Raw genomic sequence first — 15,995 nt, forward strand, 5'->3', positions numbered from 1 at the left:
AAAACGTATTGCGTATTAGTTCTTTAGGCTTTCGGCGCTGGATGGCAAACTATAGTTAGGGCTTTGGAAATATTTCGCTTTCAAATCTTCACTGCAAGGATGGCATCCAATCCGTTCTATATTCACCTTCATGCATTCATATGAACAAAATGATACAAGTTTACAAATTTTGCATGATATTTTATCTTGATTCAAAGGTAATGCACACTCAAAGCATACATAAAACTTTTGATTCTGTAAAATATTTAATACGTTAATCATGTGAAAAAAAAACCGGCTAAGTGAAGTTGGACTCGCGTACCGAGGGTTCCGAAAAACCCTGTACGTAAAAGTTATGGCATTTTTATTGCTAAATGAAATCCATACCATTACAATGCGTAAAGGTAGAAGAGGTTAAATTCAAGACAAAGATTTATTTTTCGTTTCAATAACCTTTTTGTATGAATATTCATAAAAAAGACTATTTTTAATAAAATGTTATAACCTGATCCAAATATTCATATGCTGAGCGATTTTTAAGTGATTGGCGTACATACCAAGAGACAAAAGATGGAAAAACCCCTTTCATAAAATATTCTATAATTTAGCTAGCTGCAGGTCCCAGCACCGCTTTTTTTTCGTTTATAGTAACTGAAATAATATAGAATATCCTATCTTTTCATTTGGATCAAATTGGTGTGCAGCTTTGATTAAAATTGGTCGAGCAGTGTAGGAGTCCATCGTGGACAAACACGAAATTTATATATATTAAGAAGATAATATGCAAAATATATTTTTTTTTGGTTAAAACCAATTTAAAATTTTCTATTTTATTCTGTTACTTGTACTGTTGCTTCCTTGTCGGGAAGACTGCGAAATTAAACCACTACTTGACAGAAGAGACAGTGTAATGAGTAATCTTTTAACCTTTTGAGATACGTAACTCTTGAATAAGGTGTAGTAAATGATTTACATGCGACACGAATTAACTTCACTAGTACCTACCTGTAAGTCTTGTATAAAATGTGATAGTGTTGAAAATAGATAAATAGACTCACATCTCGGTCTAACTCAGGCTTTACATACTGAGAATTCCATTGCATTTCCACTTGTGCTACTTTATTAGTATTTTTATATTCTTTAAGCAAATAAAAAACATCTTTTTCAACGAGATCTCGTACAATAGCAGTAACCTTCGAACTAGCTTTAAATTCATTATTTTTGGGACTATAAAATCGCCACGCTAAAAACGTCACTATGGATAATAAATGTTTCAAAATTCTTTGATCGCCAAAAATTTTCTTCCTCTTTGCCGCCAGAATATTCCAGATTTCGAGACAACGATGCGGGGTTATCCATAAGCCAATACGCTTTTTACCTTTACATTCATTTAGGATCATGTTCCATTGGCGATGTTTAAATCTGTAAATATTTGAATTCGGTTAATTGAATAGTTGAAAGAGAATTGTTATTTTCACTATTTTTATTAGTAAGTCATTGTACTTCTCTATTGTACAAATTAGCTCTTTAATCAATTTCCCTTCCAACCATCTGATATGTAAAAGTCTTGCACACTCTTTAACAAGTTCAATAGCCTGCTTATAATCCTCCTTGTCATCAGTAACCATCTTCCCTACTGATTTAGTGGTTAATTTTTCATCTTTCTTAGGCTTCTCAGGCTTTTTGCCTTTTTGGTCTTAATCGTGGGCTAGAACATGATTATCTTTGAACATTTTAGCGTTAAACATTTAACTAAATGCTTATTCAATACAACAAGTATACCGACCGGTTGGACTGGAGGTTTTCACTTGAGTATTATCTAATTCAGACAATGTATTTTTAGCAAAAACGAAAATATTTTCATATTTTTCTTGTCCGTTTTGGCAAGGAAGAAGAGGATCAGCACCGTAGAGTAATAAATTTGTAAGCTAAAAATATCATTAAAGGTTGAGTTCATCATCATATTATGACTATTAACAAAGAGCCTACCTTCACTTTCGAGATTCGGAGCCATAAAACACTTACGGTTTGAATTTTTTCTGTGCTTGGTACGTTTTTAAAGAAAGGAATCCAAAACATTTTTACCAACACGTTCTGGTTTAAATCATTGATTATACAATTGAGGTCAGTTTTAGGATTTCGTATAAAAACATCGAACAGTGTTATATTTGTTGACATAACTAAGTCAATAGCCGACCGCCCCTTGTATTGTAATGTTGGATCACAATTGTAATCGAGTAATAGATTTAGCAATAGCTGTCGTACCTAAAAAAATTATAAAATCGTTAATAAAGCTTTGACTTAATACGCTATTTATGAATATTTATACAGATTGTATTTACTGAACCTCTTCCTCATTTTCGTTCTCAGCTTTTCTAGCAAGCACAGCATGTAGAAGTGTAGGACCTAGTTTATTTGGCTTATATACAGTTATATCTGATGAGTCAGTATCTTCGTAATAAATGCAGCGTTTAGCATTGGCACCACTTTCAAGTAAGGCTCTTACAATCTCTAAATTTTCAAGTGTAAACGGCTTTGATACTGCAATGTCGAGCGGTGAATATCCAAGAATCTAAATAAATAATATGTATTTAAAAACGTAAACATATATGTATTAATAAAAACTAAAGTATATAACAAAGATTAATGTAAGTTTTTTTCCACCTGTGGATAAATTTCATTAACATCAGCCCCATATTTAACTAAATGTTTAATCAAATCAGAGCAATTACTAGAAATTGCTATGACTAATGCAGGTTGCGGACAACGAACTAATTGAGGTTTAGCTCCCTTTCTAAGGAGTTCTAAAATAGTCAGCTTCATTTCTTCCAACCTATGACATACAATAATAGAGAATTGAAAATATCAGATACAGGTAGATATAACATTTAATTATGTAGCTTACATATCATGTTTTAGTTTTTCAATACTGTTTTCGGATTCAACTTTATCCGAACTGGGCCAAACCAATTCTTTGCTGGTTTTCATCGTGTCTTTCATTACTTTGGATACAACCTTCTTTACGTTTTTATCCTGAACTTTTTTTGGTTCCTCTTCAAGAGCCTCAACTTCCGTAATCATGTCGTTGATTTCAAACAAATATGGAACCATACTATTCGTATTTGGTTGTTGGAAAATATCATTAACTTTACTCGTATACTCTCGGTTTGCATTACTATATACTTTCTTATTTTCTGATAACGAATCATCAGAATCGTATTCTGTATCGGCTTTCGCTGACGTTGTTTCAGTTTTTCTCCTTCCCATATTTTGATCTTTGATAGACATGAGTGATTTTACTTTCTTTTGACTGAGACTTCGCACTGTCTTACTCGAGCTCTTTATTAAAGTTACAGCGGTGCTTTGGCATGCCAGCTCGCGCGTGAGGTGCCATTCAAAAGCTCTTGGTTCTGAAGGAGCTATATAACAGATTTAATTATATTATTTAGCGGACCGAAGTTCCGAAAAGTTTGTACTTACGTGGAGGTGGTACGATAGGAGGTGGGAGCAAACTTTGAAGAATTAAGTTGGGCGGCACATCATGTACGGCACAAGTGAATCGCATCAAAGCTACTCCTAATGATGTGCAGCACGAATCATTGAAACAATCGATATCAGCTCCGGCGTCCACAAGAAAACTTATAATATCCACTTGATCACCACACTTTAGACAAATGTATGGATGATTGATATTAACACATATCGATTAGCATTTATATTCATATTTATTTTTTGTATACTCACTGTTGCGTACATTAATGCGGTGTTTCCTTGGATGTCAGCTACATTTGGGTTTACATTGTGTTTATTTATGAGTTCTGCTACATTTGTTATGTAACCTAAATAGGTTGTCAAAAGTAAAGTCCTACAATCTGCTTCATGGGCGCCAGCCATTTTGAAAAGTTTTCGTGGCCCAGATAAAATGGTATTTAAATCAATTTCATAATTATCTCTTTGTATTTCATGCTCATAGCAATGTTTCATCATGTTAATTATCATACTGTTATTGTTCCAAGCATAATATGTGACTTTTTGAAACGTTTCCTGACTGTCTTGAGGATCCTAAGACAAAATATACTAAATAAACTTTACGTAACATAACCTTTTTATTCACTGTTATTTAACGACCTAAGTAATTAAATTATGTAATAATTTACCTGGATGTCTTCAAATTGTACAGTTTTATGAATTTCCTCCAAAGACTCAATACGATCCTTGTAATAATTACGATCGAATATCTCAACCCGGCAGAGCGGACTGGCAAGGTCCGTACAACGCTTTGGATAAAGTTTTTTCCATTCTTGTACAGCAAGACGAGGATCCGTGCCACAATTTTTCAAAAGATCTAGCGCACTATTTGTTGCTCCTATCTATAGTCAAACAAACAAATAACAATAATAAAATCTTTTATATTTTGATAACAACAAATAAAATCTAAAATTGCTCAACTCACATTTGTTAATTTGTTAAGAAAAGTGAATATAGAAGTAATATTTTTAATAATATCAACACATATTTCTTTCAGGGTCCTTTTATTCAGATAATTATTTTGATCAAAGTAGTAAACTACAGGTTCATTTATCTAATTACTAACATGTCTCAAAGCATTTGTGAACAATCTCCTATGTCCTTCGACGACCATCCGTCCAATATTATTAGACGTGAAGTCAGGCACTACAGCGGGCGCTTGTGGCCGCCAGGCCAGTCTTATCAATTGAGTACCTTTCCAGATACCGACATCATCACGTAATGATGAATGCGACTGGATACCAGGGCCCCATCTCTTATTATTATTAAATAATCCCTGTATATAAAGTAAAACTACATATATCCTGGAACTTATGTTTTTATTTTTATGGGTAGATATACATTAGGAACTGATGAGTTTTAAATAACAAAAGAAACAATTAATAAAAATTTGTATTTACCCGGAAAGTTCTTCCATCTGGGAATGAAATAAGTCCATAGCCGTGCATGCAATTATTATAAAAGTGCCCTTCATAAGTGCAAGGCTTCCCATCTTCACCGTGGAATTTCCAACGGTACTCTCCGGTACCGTGCATCGTGTCACAGGTAAAGCTCCCATCATAGCATTCTAGGGACTACACATTTTTTTTTATCGTAGCTGGCAACCGAGCTTGTGTCACCACGAGATATTATGCAAATATGTTGCCAGCTTATAGGGTAGAATATCCTTCTGAGAGTATTGACAATGGGAATATAGGAAGGGTGAAAAGATACAGAAACAGAATGGATTGTCTGTGATATTTTAAATAACTGTATAATAGTTGTGATAGCTGCTTAGCCACACTGGACCTGCGTGTATCGTGTGGATGCACACAGGCACATCGGTAGCTAGTCTATCGAAGTAAAAATAATAATGGTAAAAGGTTAATGCTTTTTATTATATCTTAAGTAATCGTTTTTGTAGATAAACCAATGTTTATTTATCAGGATATTGCAACACACTGAAGCCATTAAAATATTATGGTTCAGTATGGCTGTGGCGATAAATCACGTTTGGTGATGATTTTATGTTTTATTTTCGTTCAATTTTATATCGATTAATAACTTTTATATTATATAACTTTAGTAATTGCTATCTAACAAATGTGAAAAAATAAGCAGTTTCCGTATGATTATTAAGTTTAGACTTAAATGAGATTTTTACCTCAGCCCCACTCCAGGTATTTACACCATAACCACTTCTTCTGTTGCCTAGATCTTTTTCGCCCACATAATACTGATAGTATGGCCAAGATTTATTTCTCTTGGTTTCAATCGATTTACATGATTTTTTCGAATGCACCATGGAAAATATTTATCGTACAAAGCAACTTTAAAGAGACAAAAAAATAATAATACTAGCAAAAATGTTTCATTGTTTTGATACGAACGAGTGTTATTTATTGTGACAGTTATTGATAAAGATTAATTAAAGTCAAGTAAGTACAAAAAAGGTTTATGTGTTTTTTTTTAATACGGATTGAAATTGTTATTTCTATAGGTATTCAATAATAACACAGTCCTTTTATGTATATTTTTAATAACGTTTAAAAAATTAAAGCCAAGTAATTTTAATGCTTTTTGTATCATTAGAATCTTTTCAACAACAGTTGCATCGTAGACAGCTTGTTTTTGCTCTCTCAAAATACGTATATTCCTGAAAAAAAAGCTATTTTATACAAAGAGTATGGTGCTTAAATTACATAAACTCTTTAACTGAATCAGATTCTTTTTTTGTGTCACAAGGGGCAACTACACAAGGAAGCCGGTGGTTCGCCTAATGGTAAGCGATCACCACCGCCCAGGAACCTCTGCGCCCATGAACCTGCTTTTAGGGGGTAAGGGATAAGGAGAGGGTTGATGAAAAGAAGGAATGGACTGGGAAGGGTGAGAAAAAGTAAATGGGCATCCGGCTCCCCCTCTCACGAACGAAACACGCTATTATTTTACATCGGTTTTCTGTGCGGGTGTGCTACTTCTCCGGTGCGAGCTAGCCTAATCTAAGTATGCTCAACTCCTATATAAAAATACATCTTTTTCAAATTTTCGTAGGAAATAGGCCAATAAATACCGTACCAGTAAAAATGTAGCAGCCAAAAGGAGAGCTTTACTCTTGGGCTGCACTGCGCAGTCTGGAAATAGCACAGTCGTAACAAAACTGACCAGCTCACGATCCCAGCTGTGGAAGATCTTGCCCACTTGACGGAGAGAATCACTAGTCAATATCTAAAAATTATCAACATAATTATTAAAAACATTGAAGTGGGTGGTTATTAAATGCTTTCGTAAATATTAAAATAGGACGAATTCAGGATTTAAAAATGTCAGCAATCAATTAAAAGAAGTTTATTTAAAATAAATATTGCAGGTAAGTAACCACATTTTTTTTTTTAGTCACAGTCGGCAATGGAGCTGGTGGGACGCCTGATGGTAAGCGCTACCACCGCCCATGAACATTTGTAGAGGCGTAAAGGCGATTACAGACCTTACGCCTCTACAAATGGATTGCCGACTTTAAATTGGGAAGGGATTAAGAAAAGATTGGCGAGAGGAATGAAGGAAAGGACTGGGAAGAGAAAGGAAAAGGAGGCCTCCGGCTCCCCCACTCACCGAACGAAACACAGCAGAATGCTATTTCACGCCGGTATTCAAAGCTATTTCGTATTATTTATTATACATATAGGGATTTACTTAACTTTTTTAAGGAAGTTCATTTTGCTTTAATAAATAATTGACTGTGGAACCTCATGCGAGATGACTTTTATTAACAAGGTATGTGCTCTGCTTTACACTTTTAAAATAATACTCTGAATATAAATTACGTCCTTACCTTAAATTCTGATAACATCAAGTTACTCTTATTCAGTCTAGCCGGACCTTCAATAACGTATATGACGTCATCATTAATATTCCTCACTAGATAGAAGGGCACCATCCACGTCCACTGTTGCTGGATGCGACCAATGTAGTCTCCTGGTGGTGTAATTACTTTCATTTCCTGTAATTGAAGTAAGACCTCCTTTAACCGCGCTCAGCGCTTTTCAACCGATTTTTAAAAAGTAGGAAAAGGGTTTTTAATATTTTTTTGAAGGTTCGTGCCTCTTGTGGTGTTTTATTCAAATTTGGTCCTGTTCTAAGAATTGATATTAATTAGTTTAGGCTCTCTGAACTACTACATTTTTAATATAGTTTTTGAATTTAACACTACTAAACCATTTAATACTATGAGGAATTCTATTGTATAAGCGTATACCTTGTCCCATAAATGAATTTTTTAATTTACTAAGCCGGAAAACAGGCATTTCAATTTAATTTCCGTTCCTCATGTCTGTCACCTACTTTTGTATGTAAGGTGATGTTATTGTGTACGTGTAAAATGTTATTAAATATATACTGTGACGGCACAGTAAGGATACCAGTATTCTTAAAAAGATGTCTTAATGAGTCCATTAATCTCTTAAGATCTCTCAATGTATCAATTCGATTATATTTCTTTGACTTCATTACCTCAGAACTTTCAACTAGATGAACCGATTTGATGCTTCCGTTATTATTTAAAAGCCTTCCCTGTGGTCCCATTTATATTTGGCCTATTGTTACAATTATAGCGTATGGGCTTGCGTAACTAACACGTTAATGTTAAATTTTAAACTATACCTGTAATCTGAAAGGAAAGAAACAAGACGCAGCAGCCAATCGCCTCTCCATATCCATGGCTCCTTGCCTGCTGTTATCATGGAGGTGCAATGTGAACCCCCTCCCCACACCGCAGAGGAGTCTTTGTGTCTTCGAAGATTTCTCACTAGCCAAGAATAGTGACGGGCCATTCGGTACCCTCACTATGTACCAGTTCTCTGAGTCTATGCTTGACGTTACTGAAATGATATGTGCATTTATAGTATTAAGGAGAAAGCGGAGCTAGTGTTTTTACTATCTATTCTCCCTTCTTATGGTCCTAAATATATTAAGTAATAAATGCTACGGTAAGAAGGTGCATACTGAAATGCTACCACAAAGAATATTACTATAAGTTTAAACTAACGACTTACAATCATTGAGTTCTACAGTCTGCTGGATGAGAAGACTCGACACACCGATGAGGAAGTCCAGTCCATGCATCGGTCGGAGCGGCGTCACGGTATTCGGCCTCCAGTTGACTGTGGACACGGTGAGCTCGGCTCGGCCATTGTCTGTAAATTACAGGGAATATTACCATTAATATCATTATAAAAAATGTTCCTTCGAAATTGATTCAGGTATAAGTACCTAATAAATAATTATAATATAGGTGTTCTATATTTATCTAAACGCCATCACAATATATCCAGTATTATTTTATAAATGGGACTGCAACCGGTTTTGTTCCGATATTCGATGGAACATTAAGAATACTAAGCGATTACTTTGATCCTATAAAAAATACAACGATCGGTGGCGACATATAAGCAGATATAGCCATTTCTATCTGAAACGGGGGACTAAGAAACTAATATTGGTAATTATCATCAATTGAAGGTCTCCTTTGTACAATAGTCAACGCGTGAGTGAAAATCCGAGTAGTTGAAGGTTCTATAACAGGTGGAGACTAACAAAAAAAAATGTCTTGCTCCTGCAACAAATTTATAGCTCCTTCTTCTCCAAAGAAGACGAATACTATCAAAGGTTCACTTATTACCTTTAGTTGTGATTAATTTAATAATAATAGTGAATATTTTACCTTACCGTTTGACTGTGGTTGTTGCGATATGACTGAATCAGGTCTCAAATCAGATCCGTCATCTGTAATGATAAGAAGAACAAAGCAAATTAAATTTAATGACTTTATAGAAGTTTGCATGTACTTCGAAGTAAAAAAAAGAAAAGATAACTTTCAGTTATTCTATATGTAAATTCTTTATGTTGGACCTCGTACTGATTATCGTCTATTAAAGCGTTCAAATTAGATAGTTTCTTAATGCTTTTAGGCTCAATAAATGGTTTTTGCATCATATAAATAATTTGGATGTGTAAAAAATATGTACATTTCTACAAATACGACCATTGTTATGAAACATTGTATAATTCCATAATTAAAAAAAACTAAATCACTATAGATTGGATCTCAAAATTATTCTAATAAATAGATACCTGCGGTAGCCGCTAAGTTTTCAATCCCTCGAGGCTCTGTGTGAGAAATATCTGCCATCACATAATATTATATCACGATCTTTTGTTTATAATAAGTTAGCAGGAATATTATTGAGATGTTTCTAGTTATTTGTTCCTCGGCGCACTGAGTTATCGACATATTTTGATTGTCTGTACACTCCGTTATCAGATAAATCTATATCTCTATCAATAAGGCACGAACGACACAAATTCAACATTTCCAATTACTGTGTTTTATCGATGTTGTGTGAAGCGAATGTACATATGATTCGTGGTATTTCAAATTTAAACAGAATTTAATGGGATTTTTTGTGATATAACTTTTAAATAGACTCTCCCAAAAACTACTCGAGGTTCTTAAACCGATGTGGACGATTCTTTTTTTATTTGAAAGCTGCTGCGTCCCTTGTGGTCTCATTTAAATTTGGTCTGTTTATGACAATCTGCATGTGGTTATATTTTTTTGTTTAAAATAATTATATTTAATCGTGATACCTAGATATCAATCAATTTATGTACGAATTTAAATAAATTGAGACAGAGACTTGGATGTGGATGCGATGTCGCTAAATGGGAGGGAGATTATTATTTCATTTTCAGATTCCAGTTAACTGTGATGACTCTCTTTTTCATTGTTTTATATAATTGTAATATAATGTTTATAAATCTGTACAAAGTAATGATAACTGTCGCTATTTACAAAATATTATTAACATTTCTTACACATTTTAATTATATAAAGCTGAAGAATTTGTTTATTGATTTGAACGCGCTAATCTCAGGAGCTATTAAACTGTTTTAAAAATCTGTTGGATTTGTGTGAGTGTTATAGGCTATACAGTATACACACATGCATCATACTAGGCGAAGCTGGGACAGACCGCTTGTGCATAAAAGTAACAGTTTAAAAGGTAGTGAGAACTGAAAGGCAATTTTTCAGAAAACATTTATTTTCATGTTACCATATAACTTCGAATACTTTACGAATAGAGTGATAACATCAAGTTAAAATCATTGGCATTATTATGAAACCGTCTCTGCACGATACAATTATAAATCGTAAACATTCTACGTGACGCAACTGTTTTTGTTGGTTAATATATGTTTATAAATATGTGTAGAATGTAAAATATATACTCGTACATATAAGCGTTGTATAATTTTAGGATCAAAACGTGATGCCAAATACCTTCGGAAGACATAAGAGCCTGGATTCCTAGCGCTTTTCCTTCTAGGCATAGATTAAGACCAATAATAGTCTTGTGAAAGCAAATAAAGATTTATTGTCCTAGTAAAGTCTAGAGTGGTGCACTAGTGCTAAATTGTGCTCTCTGATATTAAAATTCACAATTTTACATTTTATAGTCGCTTTCACTTTTTATTCATTTATTAGATACATATTATTTTCAAAGCAAATTGTTAGATAATTTTGTTAATCAATACTTTTCAACATCGGTATATGGACAACAAAATGTCATGCTTCAAAACAACAAATATAATACTTGTGTGAACATTTATATATTATAATAATATAGATATTATATATTTTTGAGTTATTCTACACATTTATAATGTTTTTATGTAATATATTTTAAAATTCCAATGTGTTTACCTTTATGTAAAGTTATTAATGCTTTAAAATACACATAAGTACATTTATCATTACAATCAATTAAGAATACTCAATAACGTCGACACACTCAAACACAAACATCAAAATATAGTATATAATAATATGCAAGTAAACATTTAACAACGATAAAGTCATTCCATACAATACCTAGAATATATAAATCCAACAATATTCTCCGTTCCAATATTATCCAACTCTATCCACAACATGAGGTTATTTAATAGGAAATATAATAGTAATTAATGAATATTATCATCTTTTAAGGATAACAATATACAACATATAAAAGCATAGTTATAAAATTATTCAGCGTAAATAAATAATTTTATGCTCAGTATGTAATGTAACAGGAAAAATGTACCATATCTGAGATCGTACGCGTCTATGGCTGGCTAGATACGTACGAAAAAAAATGGTAGAAAAATATACTCACTTCGATCAAATGCAATGACTGTAGAACTATACGATATTAAAATTTAGAAAATAAGTATTACAAAATAGTAACAAATCTTTTATGATAAAATACATTCATTGAACACGAACATTTAATTTATGTTCGAGCTGCAGAACTCATTTATGTGTTTCCCTACGATGTAGGTGTTGCCACCGAACTCGATCATATGAGACGAAATCCTCTATTGAATCGTTTATCGTTGAAGAGCTCTTTGCCATCCTAAGTTCAGTTTCAGGGTTGCGGGAAGGCAAGGACTAGCTTCGCATTCACCATCCAGTTCGTCAGCTAGATTGTCGTGCAATTCTCTAAGTGCCATAAGGGCGGAACGAGCAGCGCGCTGGCAACTCATGTCGCCCTCACACGTTGAATCAGCTTCCGACAGAAAAACAAGATCACACGTCGTTGGAGGTGCTTCGCCCTGTATAAAATAAACAATATCGCGAGTTAACAGTGCTAGGCTATAAAATGAATGAATTGATTGTGCTGTTCATCTTCTGCAAATACTTACACAGAGGTAGCAAATTTGATGTAAGCTGCATAATGGGAGGAACAATTGGCCGCGATCTCCAGCTAGCAAATCGACTCCACGACATCGCTGCACAATTTTAGCCAAAACTGGGCACGCACCAGCAGAGCTTACTGTAACATAAAAGGATAATAAGACATAAGATTTGCTTTTCATTGAACTTATAATAAAAAAGAAATATTGTAGTAAAACATATTTTCTCATTACCCGTTGATATGACGGGCGAGCGATGTCGTCCACTTCCTCCCATATATCCCTCAGACAATTGTTCCTCTAGTTTCCCATTTATGTAATGACCTGCACCTTGTTCATCCTCAAAATCTTCACTGTTGTCGCGTTGATGTTCAGTAGGTATTTCGTTACTCATATTTATTTTTTCTTTTTTAACAGCAACTCGTTTATCTTTAGCGTCAGCCTCAGGCGTTGATTGCGAAGATGGAGTTGTTCTCTGTACTTGTAGACTTTGTTTAAATTCCTTTAACGCTTTTCTCATTTTTTCTAAGCTATAAGCTGCTGCTAGTCGAGAGAGTAATTTTTCTTTCATTTCTTGTTCTTCTTTAGAGTCCAACTCTTCTCCCCTATTGGAGTAATGTAAAGCTTCATCTACTATTAGTCCTTCCATGTTCTTTAATTTTTTGTCGAAATTATCAAGCTTTGTCTCCGTATCTATACCGGCAGTTCTTTTTTCGCCGCGTAACTTAAGAGCAATATTTGCCTTATTGTTTAGTTTCGGTTGATCATAACTTCTTTTCATGTAACTGCTCTTTCTCATATTGTTGAGAGGATACACAACTTCTTTGTTAAAAGTATCAAAATATAGCTTCTTAAGCCTGTCTTCATTTAGATTATTGCCAGGGGGTACAGACTTTTTAAATCTCTTGTCAATTCCAAAATAGTCGGACCAATCTATGGATTTTTTTCTAACAACTTTAGTCTTTTCTGCCTCATGATCGTGGCTATGAACGTGGCTATGATCGTGGCTATGGTCGTGGCCATGATCGTGGCTATTATCGTGGCTATGATCGTGCTGTGATATATCATGTTCAATTTCTTTCCCTGATACACCTGGAGGATGGCCGTGATGCTCATGACTTACATCTTCTAGTAATGATGCATTAGAATGTTCTTGGGTATTATTATTGTGAGCAACACGAGGAGGTTTGATTTCATGAGAAGCTTCTTCATGATCACTGCTTCGTTTAACGGGATTCTTAATAACTTCATAATCTGAATTACCAAATATTTTTGACAAATCTTGTAGTATTTTTGGATCTGTACCTGCCCCACTTCTGAATGCTTTGGCATTGTTATTATTATTTAAGGCAAATCTTTTCTTTTGCATATTAGTGCTTGCGGCGCCGCTGCTGCTGCGTTTTGAAACTGGGAAACGTTTTTCAATGTTTTCATAAGCAAATTGGTCTTCATCTGCAAAATCTGATAAGCTATCATCGTCTAGTGGTTGGAAAGCAATAGCATATTCCTCACGAATATCATCCTTATCGTCGTCTGATACGTCATATGCATTGTAATTAGCGTTATCGGTATCTTGATTACCATCCAGACTCTTGCCTTCATCTAATTCACTCGCAACCGGTAGTTCCGTCTCAAAATCAGAGCTGCGTTTCCTTTTAAAAGCAATAGGGCCCCAATTATTAGGATATCGTTTTTTAACTATTTTTTCCTTATAGAGTTTCACTACACCTTGCGGTGCATTATCAACATGGTTGGAATTCGCTTTATTATTTTTATACTTAGTCCACAATTGGCCTAAAAGTACAGCATATTCTGCATCATTTTCAGGGCGGTCTACTATCATCTCTTCTTTTTCCTGAGGTTCATTTCTTTCCATAAAAAGATCTCGAAGTCTGTCATTATCCGCATGTTGACTTCTCTCACGGAATGCCGACTCTTTTTTATTAGTGGATCGAGGCATGGAATTTTTTTTCTTAATAATTTTATATTCATAAGCATCAGGAGGTACTTCATTGTTCTCAAGCAATTTAACAACATATTGTGGTGAGGGCTCATCATCCATATCTTCAACATCCACGGCATAATCGGGCTCTGAAAATAATACTGTGTGTCATAACTTCATTGATCTTACAGAATTATAATTGAAATTTTAGTAACTGTTGTATGTTCTACCTGCATACGCCTGTGGTGGTACAAATTCGTATAATGCGTCATAGTCTTGTGGTATGACTGGACCTTGGTTGTGAATTCTGCCGCGCTGACGGCGCTGGAGGGCTTCTAGAGCGCCACGGAGGGAGCCTCCTCTATCAGCCGCAGAAGTGGCTAGGAAACAGGCCGCTACGGCCCATATCCACAATACACCCATCGTGTGAACTCTGATACAAACAATTGCTGCTTAAGTATACTTGTTTTAAAAGATAAAGAGTTACACATGATGCCTATTTCCGTACTTTCAATGTGAGAATTATTTTTAATGGTAAATTATTTTCCAATGGAATTATCACCAATTAAGAAACTAGTTAAACACATTAATATATATGCCAATTATTTTTTTTATGCTGAATAAATTATTTCAACGTTTTGCTTGTACAAGTAAATCACTGAAAAAATTGGAACAGTGTGAAAAAATATTCCTTTTAAACAGGCGAAGATGCGAAGTGTGGGCAAGCTAGTTAAATATGCCCCACAGTTTCGTACACTAATCATGCTTATTAAATATGGTGAACTGGCAATTATGAAACGCAGTAACGCTTACAATAAGAAGAACAAAACGAGATTTAAATATTTTTTTAAATTTATATACCACATATAATATAATATTATACTACATATACATATTGTAAACGTCTCGCTTATACTGTTTCGTACATTTAAAATTTTGTAAACAAGTAAAAACATATTTTATTTACAACGCACCGTTTCAAACGTCGTATGTATTCAAAGCACATTTTATATTACGGCATAAGTGTCATTTCCCAAGGAAACTTCAACGTGAAATCGAATTACGAAGAGCACTTTAACGACGCCGACTCCCCATTACCCTCAAGCGACTTATAGAAAACAACTTCACTTCATATTACCTCTGAGATTACGCCCATTTCCCAACAATTTATTACGCATATCTATCATTTTCATGGAAAATATCAAATTCCGCTGAAGCCTTGGTGAATGTTAGGAAATTACTTTATTTTCAAAGTAACATATCTGGAAATTGAAGCTATAAATATAATCCATTATCCATTTCAAAAAGATGTATTTGACTTATTTACGTTACTTCAATGTATATTGGATTGTTTTCTCATACAATAAAGATTGTATCCGATAATATCGCTAAGTTTATAAAGTAAAGTAATTTTGTTGATGTTGAATTGTCGATTAATAATAATACAATGATTATAAAAATAAAGATACTTTGGCTAAGTCATTCGATCCTTTGTCAAGCTTACATTCAGCTTTATACTTAGCGTTTACAAATTTGTTTAATAAGATCCAAACAGGAAATATGGCGATGTAGATTATAGATAATAACGTTATATTTATTATTTCTATGCTTGTAAGAAAAATACCTTTTCAAAAGAGGAACTATGTATTTGCAATACAAATACAATAATTATCGCATCTTATCTAGAATTTTAAACATTAAATATTCATTTAAATATATAATCTACGTAATCTAAAGAGTCACAGTATGTAATTCCGTATATCTACCTAGTCTTGCCATAAATATTGTAATAAAGAAAAAAGAAAATTGTTAACTGCAAATAACATTTATTACT

The 15,995-nt window shown here is 33.9% G+C and overlaps 3 protein-coding genes across 3 annotated transcripts in view; all 3 read right to left on the reverse strand.

The window, feature by feature from the left end:
• Positions 1 to 15: 15 nt before the first annotated feature.
• LOC119829314 (ankyrin repeat and MYND domain-containing protein 1-like) lies at positions 16 to 5,791 on the reverse strand. The gene is made up of 14 exons (XM_038351784.1): positions 5,651 to 5,791; positions 4,908 to 5,081; positions 4,574 to 4,783; positions 4,158 to 4,349; positions 3,724 to 4,041; positions 3,430 to 3,643; positions 2,885 to 3,380; positions 2,644 to 2,812; positions 2,327 to 2,551; positions 2,005 to 2,244; positions 1,775 to 1,907; positions 1,483 to 1,675; positions 1,038 to 1,401; positions 16 to 234 (listed from the first exon to the last, which is right to left on the reverse strand). The coding sequence occupies exons 1-14, from the start codon at positions 5,789 to 5,791 to the stop codon at positions 16 to 18; spliced, it is 3,288 nt and encodes a 1,095-aa protein (XP_038207712.1).
• Positions 5,792 to 6,085: 294 nt separating this feature from the next.
• LOC119829315 (phospholipid scramblase 2-like) lies at positions 6,086 to 9,670 on the reverse strand. The gene is made up of 7 exons (XM_038351785.1): positions 9,613 to 9,670; positions 9,208 to 9,264; positions 8,535 to 8,675; positions 8,143 to 8,360; positions 7,316 to 7,483; positions 6,562 to 6,711; positions 6,086 to 6,142 (listed from the first exon to the last, which is right to left on the reverse strand). The coding sequence occupies exons 1-7, from the start codon at positions 9,668 to 9,670 to the stop codon at positions 6,086 to 6,088; spliced, it is 849 nt and encodes a 282-aa protein (XP_038207713.1).
• Positions 9,671 to 10,579: 909 nt separating this feature from the next.
• The window catches only part of LOC119829767, a 7,613-nt gene continuing 2,197 nt past the window's right edge, over positions 10,580 to 15,995 (reverse strand). Inside the window, exons 2-5 of the mRNA XM_038352470.1 lie at positions 14,392 to 14,594; positions 12,454 to 14,310; positions 12,229 to 12,359; positions 10,580 to 12,138 (exon numbers count right to left, since the gene is read on the reverse strand). Coding sequence (XP_038208398.1) covers positions 11,914 to 12,138; positions 12,229 to 12,359; positions 12,454 to 14,310; positions 14,392 to 14,584 — 2,406 coding nt within the window. The 5' untranslated portion in view covers positions 14,585 to 14,594 and the 3' untranslated portion in view covers positions 10,580 to 11,913. The remainder of the gene's footprint in view (positions 12,139 to 12,228; positions 12,360 to 12,453; positions 14,311 to 14,391; positions 14,595 to 15,995) is intronic.

This window comes from Zerene cesonia, chromosome 10 (genome assembly GCF_012273895.1).
Source record: "Zerene cesonia ecotype Mississippi chromosome 10, Zerene_cesonia_1.1, whole genome shotgun sequence".
NCBI classification, from domain to species: domain Eukaryota; kingdom Metazoa; phylum Arthropoda; class Insecta; order Lepidoptera; family Pieridae; genus Zerene; species Zerene cesonia.

Coding starts and splice junctions, on each gene's coding strand:
- LOC119829314 (XM_038351784.1), bottom strand. CDS start 5,791: ATGGTGCATTCGAAAAAATCATGTAAATCGATTGAAACCAAGAGAAAT. Junction 4,042..4,157: donor TGGAGGAAATTCATAAAACT/GTACAATTTGAA, acceptor ATTTTGTCTTAG/GATCCTCAAGACAGTCAGGA. Junction 1,908..2,004: donor GCACAGAAAAAATTCAAACC/GTAAGTGTTTTA, acceptor TGATATTTTTAG/CTTACAAATTTATTACTCTA.
- LOC119829315 (XM_038351785.1), bottom strand. CDS start 9,670: ATGGCAGATATTTCTCACACAGAGCCTCGAGGGATTGAAAACTTAGCG. Junction 7,484..8,142: donor TCTTTCCTTTCAGATTACAG/GTATAGTTTAAA, acceptor CTTCAATTACAG/GAAATGAAAGTAATTACACC. Junction 6,712..7,315: donor TGATGTTATCAGAATTTAAG/GTAAGGACGTAA, acceptor GATAATTTTTAG/ATATTGACTAGTGATTCTCT.